The 12,237-nt window shown below is 44.3% G+C and overlaps 1 protein-coding gene across 3 annotated transcripts; it reads right to left on the bottom strand.

Annotated features, from left to right (window-relative positions):
- Positions 1-147: 147 nt before the first annotated feature.
- ANKDD1A (ankyrin repeat and death domain containing 1A) lies at positions 148-11,423 on the bottom strand. 3 transcript variants are annotated; one of them, XR_001557585.2, is made up of 16 exons: positions 11,277-11,420; positions 9,604-9,707; positions 9,105-9,203; positions 8,561-8,659; positions 8,074-8,178; positions 7,375-7,473; positions 6,862-6,960; positions 5,774-5,872; positions 5,110-5,208; positions 4,767-4,865; positions 4,328-4,426; positions 3,215-3,310; positions 1,644-1,845; positions 1,372-1,503; positions 859-1,065; positions 148-595 (listed from the first exon to the last, which is right to left on the bottom strand). XR_001557585.2 is itself a non-coding variant. In XM_015873333.2 (15 exons), the coding sequence occupies exons 1-15, from the start codon at positions 11,308-11,310 to the stop codon at positions 1,004-1,006; spliced, it is 1,524 nt and encodes a 507-aa protein (XP_015728819.1). In that variant the 5' UTR covers positions 11,311-11,423; the 3' UTR covers positions 148-1,003. The 3 variants fall into 3 exon arrangements, 2 of the variants coding, with proteins under 2 accessions (XP_015728819.1, XP_015728818.1); XM_015873333.2 differs by having other exon boundaries at positions 148-1,065; positions 5,110-5,205; positions 11,277-11,423; XM_015873332.2 differs by having other exon boundaries at positions 148-1,065.
- Positions 11,424-12,237: the final 814 nt, after the last annotated feature.

The following is a 12,237-nucleotide window of genomic DNA, read 5'->3' as shown; positions in this document are numbered from 1 at the left end:
AAGAGAACAGCAGCGTTGCTTTCTGTAGTCTAGGTTTATCTCTACGGGTACCTTTTAGACGTTAAGAAAAGCCGAACCTTCTACTTGAATTTGCCTCTTATGCAGGTTTGTTTTGTTGTTGGATTTGTTTCTTTGTGGTTTTTTTTGTTTGTTTGTTTTTTAAGAAAAGGCTGACTAGGACAAAGTGTGCAAATTTAACAGTAACATTCTGATTCATTGCAATACAGCCATTTTTTCTACTTGAAACACTCTAAAAATACAAAAGCTGATGGGTCAAATCTGTGTTTATGAAAACTGTCCTTAGGAGAGACTGTGTAAAATAATCAATGCTAACATCTTGGAGTTAAAACAGTAAAATCCATGCAGCAATGCTGTGCATGAACATATCAGCCCTCAGGTCACCTTAACAACTTCACTCTTTGTCTCTTAGATCACAGATAACTCCATGTCCATCTAAGCTTTTCAAGTGACAACCCAGAGATTAAAGAAGTGACCCACCTGAATTATATGTGTTACACCGATCAATCTCGATGGTCTTCTCCTTAAAGACCACAGACCATGTAGTCACCTCAACTTTTCTGAACAAACTCCCATGCTAAGAGGGAAGTTGAGAAAAAATCTAAGACACAAGCATTAGACCAGAATCAAACACAAAACAGGTATGTAAAGAATGTTTCTCAAATTAAAGGCATTCTGCCCAATTTATAAAACTGACAACTAAAAACTTACATACAAAATTGTGATGCAAGCAAGTTACAGTAAAATACTGCAGTATTTCCTGATAGCATCACTTACCATACTGTGACTTACATCTTATTACGTTATTTGGAACATAGGGAATAGCCAATAAAATCCCACCTCTTTATAAAGCAGGCATTTAGACTGCTACTATTTGCTGATATCCTTGTAGTTCCAGACAAAGAAGGTAGCAGCATGACAAGCCCTGAAGTTATAGCTGCTTTCTGATAAGTAGCATAGCAAGTGATTCTTCTCCCTTTGGGTGTCACATTGCTGTGCATTTCCTTGGAGAAGCAGGGTCTGCGTTTGCTTTTTTCCGAATGCTTTCTGTAAAAGAGAATTTTCTTAACGTTAAGGGGCTGGGCGGGTATTGGTAACACAGTATGTTTGCTAAAGGATGTTTGGATCTGTGTTTACTGGTTGTCCTCGTGCTGCAGGCACGAGGCAGAATGCATTAATTTATCAAATAAGAGAAATGACGCATGGAATGGTGGCGAGAGGTGGGACAGGGCACTGTACCTTCCAGCCCCTGTGACTTGGTTTCACTTACGTTTTTCTCTGTATATGCTGTATTAGCAACAGAATTCAACCAGTGCTTAGTGTGTACTATTTGAAGGAAAACAAAAGTGTTACCTGCTAAATCTCTTCTTCCAATGCCCACAAGACCTTCATACAATCCCTTGACTGGATTTTCTCCTGCCATGATCACACCGTGTAGCCAGATGAGCAACATCCTGTGGCCGTGCTCCCTGTAGCTTGCAGTACCTGGTGAAATGAAACTGAAATTGCACTTTGCAGTCCATAACCCTGACTGAAACTACTCATGCTTCAGTAGTACTGCAGACCTTTATCCTGGAAATGCAGTCCAAGTGAAGTACAGAAAACAGTTGGGCAATGCTTTATACCTGTCCATTGTTGCTCAATGGCTCTAATGTGTGCATCAGTGAATTTCCAGTAATGTGCCAGCTTCTTCCATTCACCAGGTTTGAGGTATTTAGTAGCTAACCTCCACATTACTGAGCGAATGTGCTGTGTTTCCACCCTGTGATCTTGCTTAAAGGTCAAGTGCCTTGTCACCCAGGAGTTGGAGTCACTGTTCAGGTTGTCCTGCAAAGCCAGAACAGGAGTTTCAGTGTAGGATATTGCAGAACTGCTATCAGTCTATTGTGGGATAAGATGCAATTTGGTGAGTCCTGCTGCTTTTCTGCTGGCATTGAAGTGTGAAACCGTATCTTGTTCTCATGTCAATCTACAATAGGTCTGTCTTGATGAAGCTGACAACCTCAGTGAAGCTGGGACATTAATGATCTATTGTGTTGGTATTACTGACATCAGCCCCATCGTGCTCCCTGAGCCAAGACCTGCACATGCCCTCCTGCTATCACTGAAGCTTTTTACATAGCTGCCATTCTGCTGTCTCCCACATACTCATCTCTGCAGGTTGCTACGAGCTCATTCTGGTGCAGCACATTTATTTTATTCTTGTTTCACTCTACTTTTAATGGTGCATGTTAACAAATACAGTTAATAGCAACTTTGCTGTGGAAGCCCATGCAAATCACAGTTTGCATTTCTATAGCACCTTTTAACAGGAATTTGTACGAAGAATCAATTAATCAGATTTCCTTGTGCCCCTGGAACACAGGCACGTGCTCACCTCCTTTGCCTGCCAGACTGCTAGCCAGATAAACGACTTTACTTAGGGCTATGTGGGAAGCCCATGCAAGGGCCTGACACAGCATTACTTCTGTTCCTCTGCCTTCTTTTCCTTCCCTTCTAGAGTATTGCATTTCCTGGCGGTGGAGAATACACTGAGTCCACAAAGGTGCAAGGAATGCAGTGTTCAGCTGTGCTCGTGACATGCCCTCTGCTCAGACTGTGTTGGGCACAGATCTGGGACTTGGAGGAGGGGGCTGAGGTTGAGCAGCTGTACCCTACACACAGGAGACACTGCTGCCCCACTCTAGGAAACACAGAAGGAGCAGCCCCAGCTGTGGGGAAGTTTGAGAGGGAATTTGGTTATTCCAACAAGAAACAATCACTCATCTTGCAGGAAACGATATTTGTAAGAGGTGAGTAACTGCTGTAACTCCCAAGGTCACAGATGTTGACCTCAAGCCAAGCATTTACCTATTCAGTGCTTCAGTTTCTCCTTCTGGGAAGAAGAAATAATTATACCCCGCTCTCTTCTATAAGGCTTTGGGAAAGATGCCAAAGAATCTTTGAAAACCCCTGTTCACTTCAGCACAGCCTGAAGTTTCTAACAGAGGCTTTTTAAAAAATAAAAAGCCTTAAGTAGATGTGGTTGACATGCTGAGGGCTTTTGTTTTCTTTTAAATGGAAGCTGAGGTCAGGCTGTCATGGAATGTCCTGCATTTCTTTTTCTTTTGACAGTTGGTAATGTGGAGTCTCAGCGGAGACGATAAAGCTACAGCTGCCCTGTAAAACACAAGGCATGGTGGTATGAGCTGCTCACCTTTTCCCATTTGTAAAACCGATCAGCCTTGATAATCATGTCTGCCAAGTTGATGTGATTGCCTCGGGCAGCAACATCCAGAGATGTTTTTCCTTGCTGAAATCAGAAGGGGAAAAAAATGAGCTGGAAATGACCTAGCTGTGCTCACCTGGCAGTCATTAACAGCAGGCAGCTGATCCTATTGAGAAATGTACCTAGCTGTGACGGAGGATCATTATTCTCCACCTGTAAACTATGATCAGATGTGAGTTACCTTCAGCTTATTGCATGCAAGGCTTGTGGAGTCATTTTCCAAGATCTTCAGCATTTTCTCTGCTGCCATGGGAGAACTGTCAAGTTTGGCAGCAACATCTGGGAATGTATCCTGTAAATCACAGTGGATTGCAGGATGCAATATGGGCACTATCTTCAACAGATTAGCTCAGCTCTACAATCCAAGGCATTTTACAGCCTTTTGCATAGCAGGTTTGTTGATGCACAGAGCTGAAGTGGTTTGTGCAATCTCATTAACTTTATTGGATCCATAATGTGTGATTAAAAATGGACTCCTGGGAAAAGCACAGGTGGATGGGACTATGAAAATGTAACTACACTCCTTACATGAAGATAATTTTGGATACAGCAATTGGGCAGTGGGGAGAGTGTTGTATATGCATGTGAGAGCATACACAAGATTAGAAAGTTGCACCAAGGAAGGTGAGCCAGCCCAGCCATCAGGCACGTGAAAGATTCTAGTCTCAGATGTGAGCAGAAACCCAGTTCCACACAGAAAAGTGTGCCAGATACTTTAAACCTGTTAAAACATACGTTGTGATCCCTGAATTATTTTATCATTCCTCCATTCTACCTTTGATATTAATGTACGCAGTATCTCAAGCAGAAGTAATACGAACTGGAGCAGATTTTAGAGGAAATTTTGCTCATTGTGTGAACTGTTTTCTATATTCCTAAGAACCAGCCACTTCTTTACTGGAAAAGGCATCAAAACAACCTACTCAGTAACATTTCCAGTCCTTATCCCTGGAAGCATCCAGATTTCTATTTTATTCCTAGCACTTGAAAATTAGGAAAAGTAAGAAATGACAGTTTTATTCAACCCATGGAGACATTTACCTTGTCCATTAGTTTCAGATTCACTCCAGCAATGAGAATCATCTCAGCGATGTCCTGTCTGCCATGCTCTGCAGCGATGTGAAGCGAAGTCTGCTGCCTCTGCATAAGAAGGGTGAAAGGAATAAATTTCAAAGAGGCACAAGCATGAGGCATGCATGATTCCATGCAAAAAGGGGAGAGTCTATACCACATCTCTGTACACAGGTCCCATGGACATGGCACAGCCCACACAATGAGTGAGTACTATTAAGAGATTACCTCACTTTAGTACTCAGTATTCAATTCACAGGCTTCACATTTCCTAAATTACGCTTCCAGCTTTTCTCCATTTTAAAGCTCTCCGCTGTAGCCCTGTCCCCAAGGTGATCGAATCTTCCACAAAATGGGTTCACATTTCAAATTAAAAAAAAACAAACAAAAAAAAGAGTTGCAGACTTACATTATCTGGAATGTCAAGGTCACACTCCGCATCAATGAGGAGCTTCACCAGTGCTGGGTAGTTCTGCAGCACCGCAATGTGTGTCGCTGATGCATTTTGCTGTACAAAAAAGAACTTGTGCTTAGAAAGCACTCACCTCCAAGGCATCAAAATGACTTCATTGTGCCTACAATGTCCAAAATAAGACAATTGGCAACTAGGACTAGGGAGTACTGGGATACTACCCCATACACACAGGCTCTACAGCAGCACTGGTCTTTACAAAGTTGCTTTGTGCTCTTGAACAGCTTCACCAGTTGTCTTTGCCTGCTAGTATGGAATGAAAGCAATGAGTGGAACTTACATGATTAACAGCGTCTACGTGGATTCCTGCATCCACAAGGATCCTGGCTATCTCCTCATAGCCATGCAGCGCTGCATAATGAAGACAGTTCATTTTCTTCTGAGAGGCACGTCAGAAAATACAGTTATTAGTCAGCACTTCCATCTGAAGAAGCTACATTTGTTACAGATTACTCAGAGATTTCCCTGCTTCCTTCCTACAAGAACCCCATGCCCAAGAACTAGTAAATCCACACAGACCATCTCCATAGCTCCCTGATCCCAGAGCAACTTCACATCTCTTCATACAAAGCCACATGGGCTTTCACTTGCACTCTCTGCTCTACTTCTGCCAACTCCAGTTTTCATAAGGCAGGCCTGAACCCAAGACCTTTCTACAGGTATCCTGTTATGGCAGCAACAGGAGTATAAAGGAATCTACAGAGCAGGACTAGCTTCTGAGATCAAGAGGCTCTCTCTAGAGACTTAAATGATTGCACAAAGGGCTTCTCCACGCTTACACTACATCACATCACACCACATCACATAGCCATTCCCCCCAAAGAAGTTTGAAACGAACCCTGCACGAGCTGCTGGCTGTACCAACAAGGTTGCACAAGCTGTGCAGGTGCAGTGGCCACACTAGAGAAAGCTTCTGAAAAAGGAGTCACCTCCACAGAGCTCACCTGAGTCTGGGCATTAACATCAGCACCTGCTTCCAAGAGCAGCTTCACACAGTCACTATGACCTCCCTCTGCAGCCAGGTGTAAACATGTAAGTCCTTCCTGGAACAAACAGGATGAGAGAAGCAAAAAAGGAAACACACTGTTCTTCTGTAAGCAAGGACAAGATGAAGTAGTAGAATAAGCAGATCTCAACCATATCTTCTGAATCCATGGCATGTTAAAAGAACAATTCTGAGGGCCAGAGACATCCAAGTGATTGTTAGGAAAATAACAAAGACAATTACCCATCACTAACAGAGTACTGCTCTGCCCTTATGCCATGGGAAACAGCTGGCCCACGGGCCACGCTGCTTCTGCCTGTTCCTTCCGAGGGCTTCAGCTCATTCCTTTGCAGGAAAGCAGCAGAATTCATCTGGTTTTATTATTGCTCTTGCAGATAGGACAGCTATTCTGGGGGTGACAAATGCTACCAGTTATTAAAATTGCTGGTTTCCTTTTTCTTTCAGATCTTAGTGACAATCAAATGTACTTTGGAGGGACTGTAACCAAATAAGACTTAAAAAAAAATAGCTGATAAACTTAATTGGAAGTGTGCCGTGGAATAAATACTAGCTTAACTGAGCCAATATTTGCTATCTAAGTCATTAACTGTGTTCTAACCACTGAATTTTCTGAAGCAGGTCTATCAAAGAGAGATCTCAAACAGAAGGGCCATATGTTCAGTGGCTAAGTCAATACCATAAAGCACACTGAAGTTGAGTTTAAAACACATTCAATAACTATTTAGACACTTGAATGTACAAGTGTCAGAGAGAAAAAGGGAGATAACAGAGTGATAAGGTAGGTCAGGAGGTACAACAGAAAGAAAATGAGATGCTTTAGAATTGGATATTGGTCCAAGAAGGATGTTGCTTTTCACTGATACTCTGCAAGCGTGACCTCCTTTTAAACACATACATTTCAGATAAAAATCAGTTATCTTCTAAACCTGAATAGTGATCATTCAAGCCTGATGACTGGGGCAGGAGAGTACTTCTAGAGATAAAAAGAGCAAAACTCATGATTTTCATTTTATTAAATGTACTTACTAAGTTCCTTTCATCAAGGTCCACTCCAACGTCTACAATCTTCTGCAGCACAGAAAGATGTCCATTTTTAGCAGCTAAATGCAATGCTGTATCCTTTTCCTGAAAGTAAACGTCATTTCATACGCACACATAAATATATGCTTATACGTATATCATAACACTGAGTGCTTATACAACATAATTCTGCAGTGTACCCTACAGTGACTGAATAAGAGGCCACAACCAGTAGTAGCAGTCTGAAACAGTCTTGTATTAAGAGAAGCATGAAGTCAAGAAACCCAGACATCTTAAAGTTCAGTATGGCCCAGCAGGTTTGGTGATGTATCTGCCTGCAAAATTCTGGAAAGAAATCCAGCATGGACTGAGGAGCAAATGGCTTGTGGGTGGACAGGCAAGAAAAGTCCTGACATATCACAACCACAGTTAGAAAAGCTGACAACTTGCCTGCACTGACCTTATTTGGTATCCCATGTCTGACTCCTCACTCCCTTGTGAGTGGTTTTATGTCCATACCTTGTCTTTAGCACTGTGAGAGCAACCCTGCCGGATTAGGAACTCCACCACCTCCAGCTGGCCGTGCTCTGCAGCCAGGTGAAATGCTGTCCTGTCCATCTTTGAAAGAAAGCAGAAAAAAAATAATACAGCCCAACAAGGCTCAGAAGGCAGAAGATCACATCTTCTACTGCAAGCACCCAGTTCTCAGCAAAGTTAGTGTCCATGCAGGCAGAAAGTGTCACACTTCTAAAATAGTTCTCTTTTATTCTGCTGTTGATTTGTATTCCGCTGTACTTTGGGTTAAACTAACAACACAAGCTGAACAGAATTACAGGACTAATGTTCACAACTGTCTCACAAAACACTGGAGACATTCATAAAAATAAAGAATAAAAAGCTTACTAATAGCAACCAGGGATAACACAAAATAGAGAAATAACATCTGAGACAGCAGTTATAAAGCAAATCAGAATCTCTTCTGGGGAAAGGTAGATCTCATGTTGCTTCACTTAGCCTTCAAGGACCAGAATGGGGATAATTCTAGGAACCACGAGTGACAAGGAGCAGAAAAAAATCTGTTCCAGTGCCTTTCTGTCTTCAGGAACAGATCAGCCGCTGCTGGAACATGCAGTGAGAGAGTCACCCTTCGTTGTAACAAATGGCAACATTCTGGCTAAGATCAGTCCTAGAGAAATAAATGAGGGAGAGAATTCCCACCTTGTCCGTCTGATCCACACACACATCTTCCAGGTTTTCCATGATGAATTCCATCACCCGGATGTGTCCCCTCTGCGCTGCACAATGAAGCAGGTTTCTGCCATTCTGGAGAGGAGATCAAAAATAGTTGGTTTAGAAAGCTGAAGACTGAAGGAGTCTCTTTTAACAACTTATTCCTGCTAGCAATGACTCATCTGAAGTCTCCCTGCATCTCCAGAGCTGTATTAGTATGTACTGCAGACAGGCAAGTTACAACCAAAATATTCATGCTCCTTTCCCCATCCAAGGGTTATTTTAAAAAGCATGGGCTGCTGATTTATTAAACCCATTTCCCAGTTCTGTAACACCTTCCACGTCAGTGCTGCAGAAACTTGGGTTGAGAAAGCCTTATACATCCCTATAGCTACAATGATTACATCTGTTTCAGGAATAAATCTAGGCTTGGAAGTGAAGATGGTTTCACTTAAGGTCACCCCATCAGACTCACCTTATTAACGCAGTTTATCTTCGCCCCAGCATTGACGAGGACATGCAGGACATGGAGGTGGCCAAACCAAGCAGACAGGAGAAGTGCATTCATTCCAAACTGGGCAGAGGAAAAGAAAAATACATACAGCTAAACTGCAGACCACTACCACCCCCACTGTAAAGCTAAGTTGTCCATGAAGCTCCCATTTAGCCCAATTACTATTATTCCTGCCACCAACAGTCTCAACAGCTGAGCAGAGACGTGTCTCTTAACTTCCACCTCCTAGTCAATGGTGTCTATTAGCCTGTTGTGATGAGGAAGAGAGAACTTGACGGCTGTCACAGCAATTCCACAAGCCTCACCAACACAATGACAAGAAGCTAAGCACCCTAAAATGTGGCTATCTCCAAAAAGCCACTACACCTTTGCAGAGAAGCCACAGCTTCTCAGGTACCAAAGCGCCTTGTGCCATCCACTCAAAACTAAGGTGCAGCCTTTGCCAGCCCAGCACCCCCCAGCAGCACACGTTTGCAGGATGAGCAAGGGATTTTTGCCTTCATACACTGTCTTCATCATCCAGTGGCACATCATGGTCCAGGAGCAGTCGCACAGCATCCACACTCCCAGCTCCTGCAGCCCAGTGCAAGGCAGTTCGGTCTGTCTGGAAGAGAATGAAGGAGAGAACCAAAGCTGGTGTATGCAGAATGTGTGCATTTTTATCACCCTCCTTCAAGACCCAAATCTGTGTAGAGTTTTCTTTGGCCGCAGCCTCTCTCTCCTTGCTCTGCAGATAGTGACCTCACTGGCTCCAAACAGAACCATAAATTACTACCCTTTGTCAGTGCTTGCAACTTTACAGTCTGCCCAGCACGCCATTTCTGTGGCTTTCAAGTGTGCTGTGAAACTGCCCAGTTGCCACAGGTTCTATTTGGCACTGGGCAGTGTACTTTAAAGCTCTGGCCAATTGAGCAGCTAATGAGGAGAGCAGCGTAACAGAGCTGTAGTTCTCAAACACACTCAGCACTTCCAGCAGCTTGGAGGCAGGAAAACCAGGGACTTACATTGTTTTTGGCTTTGATATTGACCCCTCTCTTGATGAGCTCCTCCATCCTGGCCGTGTCGTTACGCTTCGCTGCATCGTGGAACTCCTTCTCTGAATGAAGCACTGCAGCAGAGACAGAAGAGCTGGTACTGACACAGTGCTGGCATGGAGCACGGAGCAACGTGCCCAAACAAACTTCCCCTTCAGCTCACCAGCCCTCACGACTTCAGGGAAGGGAGACAGCAGAAAGATCCCAGCAAGATCTGCAAGGATCCCAGCTATACAGACGCTGGCATGTTTGCTGGATTCACACTCACCCGCTATCTCCCCTTCTCTGAGCTCTTCATCAGTGTTTTTCCAGTCCTAATTCAGTATCTCCTGTTTGTAGGGATTTATACTAGCCCCAAATCCTTCTGGCCCATTACATCCAGTACCCTCCAAGCCCAGAACTGATGTGAGGACTCGAGCAGAAGACACAAACTCTTCCTTCTGTCACTCCACTTACTACCTGCTGCTCTACAAGGATGCCCTTACACATGGTTCTCCTGTCCTGCACTGTGAACCAGCCAGGCAGCACACAACCACTCTCCATCTGCAATTAGTGTTGCATCTCCTAATAGACAATGGCAGTTCTGCACATTAATTTACACAAATGGCAGCATTTGTCCTGCACAGCAAGGCATAATTTAAGGCTGTTTACTCTCCGTGTTGGGCCCTGCCTCAACAATCTTCTCCTTAATCGAACAAACTCTCCTGCCAAGAAATGAGAGCAATGTGACTGGGCCTGCTGCAGCCTGACAGGGAGGCTCTCAAGGCTTTTGGCAAAGCTGCTACCAGCCTTTGTCAGATCCAGTCTCTGCCCTAATGGTTTTAGAGACTTCTTTAGAGAAGTGATCGAGTCAGACCCTCAGCCTGTCACATCCTGCTGGAGAGCTGGCACAGATGCTCTGTTCTCTTCTGGTTTTGTTCTGTAGCTCTCAGGCTGCAGTTTGAGGATAGATGGGGATCCTGCTCAAGAATACACGCTTGTGTCCACCAAACCTGCTCGTGTTTTAACCCAAATGTAAGTCCACATAGTATTCTTCAGTCACACACTTTGGCTGCTGCCCCATTCTGGTTTTCAGACCTCACTAGACTGCTGACCTAGAGGTGGATAAGCCTCTTCCTTAGCATTATCTAACATAAATCAAGTAGTTTTGAGCACCTGCCATTAATTCTATGCAGCTGCAAACATTTAGGCCTGACACTTCATTACTACTGAGAAAATGCTATCAACTAGAGACAAACCACAAGCTATAGAGAAGCATCTGAAAATGGGAATTGTCCCATACAACAGGAGACTTTCAGCCTTAGTTAAGCAAATACCTTAATTTCTGAGGCAGAAATGCCCTCTATGAACACACACAGCACAGGCGACTCACTGCACCAACGAGCAGGTGGCTTATTATACAAGAAAGCACTAAAGGAGCAGAAATGCATGCACAGAAATACACTGAGAGACCACTCAGGGGTGGCTGGAGGCTGAAATGCAGAATCTGGGCTAAATAAAGGCAGAGGGATCCTTACTGCCCTTACAACCACAGCGAGGAGAGGGGCACTGCCTGCACTGCCTCCATTCCCGCCCAGACCCCTCCTCACAGCGTTCCGTCCCAAGCCCCCTCCTCACAACTCTCCCTCCATGTTCCCACTCACGCGTGTCGTCCTCGGCCTCCAGCTCGTCCCCCATGTCACCTCCTCACGGGAGGGCGGGCACAACCTCATGGGCGGGCCGCACCGCCGCAGAACGCCTCTTTTAGCTGCTGTTTTTAAATAAGATCTATAGAATATCGCCGCCGTTTCCCCCCCCTCAGGCCACCGTTTGAAAAGCAGAGCGGCTGTAGGGGCTCTCTAGTGATTCTCATGCAGCTCGCTTCCTCGTAAAGGGGAGAGGAAGGTGGCCTCGGATCATCAATCCATGGGTTTTTTTTCTTTAATTTTGCTATTTTTTGTTGTTGTTTGTTAAAATAGGCCGCTGTGGAATGGCTTCAGGGGGCAAACCCCAGCATTTCAGTCAGCGCTTTGTGCCAATGCTCCACAGCCCTTTGCTGCCCTCACCTCAGGGTGTTCCGCTTCAGTGCCCTCACTAATAGGGTGCTACGGGTGGTTTAATTCTGTTTCCACATCAATTTGAGGGATGTAGTGGGTTGTTGTGTTGTTTCTGTGTTGTTGTTTTTTTATTATTTTTTTATTATTCCTGAATATAAGGTCCAGGGTTTGGTATTTCCTCACCGTGTGGCCAAGGTGCAGAATGGGGTTAAGATAGTTCTTTACCCTTGGTTTGAGTTAATTCTCCTGTTTCAGCATCAGGATCTAGTTTTGTCTTTCATTTTCTGACCGTTCTTCTGATAATTCTAGGAGGAAGGAACCAGATAGTGGCTGAGCTGAGGGTAGAGGAAGGATCAAATCCATCTGAGAAAAGCAGGATAAAACAGGGTCCAAAGCAGCAGTGAGTGTGTGAGGACACAGGAATGACAAAGCTGCCTGCTTGGCTCCCAGCCCAGCCTACTTACCCTGCTCTGAAGCATCAGGAGCCTGAGCAGATGCTGTCAAGTACCCTCAACACATGCTTTTGTTTTACCTGACATCTCCTTACACTTTCCATGCTTTCTCGTGT

Source organism: Coturnix japonica, chromosome 10 (assembly GCF_001577835.2).
Source record: "Coturnix japonica isolate 7356 chromosome 10, Coturnix japonica 2.1, whole genome shotgun sequence".
Classification (NCBI taxonomy): domain Eukaryota; kingdom Metazoa; phylum Chordata; class Aves; order Galliformes; family Phasianidae; genus Coturnix; species Coturnix japonica.
Note: the sequence above shows the minus strand (reverse complement) of the source record. Positions and strands in the feature narration are given on the sequence as shown.

Bases quoted from the DNA above. Each gene is read 5' to 3' on its own strand.
- ANKDD1A (XM_015873332.2), bottom strand. From the start codon at position 11,310: ATGGGGGACGAGCTGGAGGCCGAGGACGACACGC. The intron at 6,961-7,374 runs GTATGGACATAA...GTTTACTTTCAG, and splicing joins CTCACAGTGCTAAAGACAAG to GAAAAGGATACAGCATTGCA. The intron at 4,427-4,766 runs GTAAGTCTGCAA...CTTCTTATGCAG, and splicing joins ACCTTGACATTCCAGATAAT to AGGCAGCAGACTTCGCTTCA.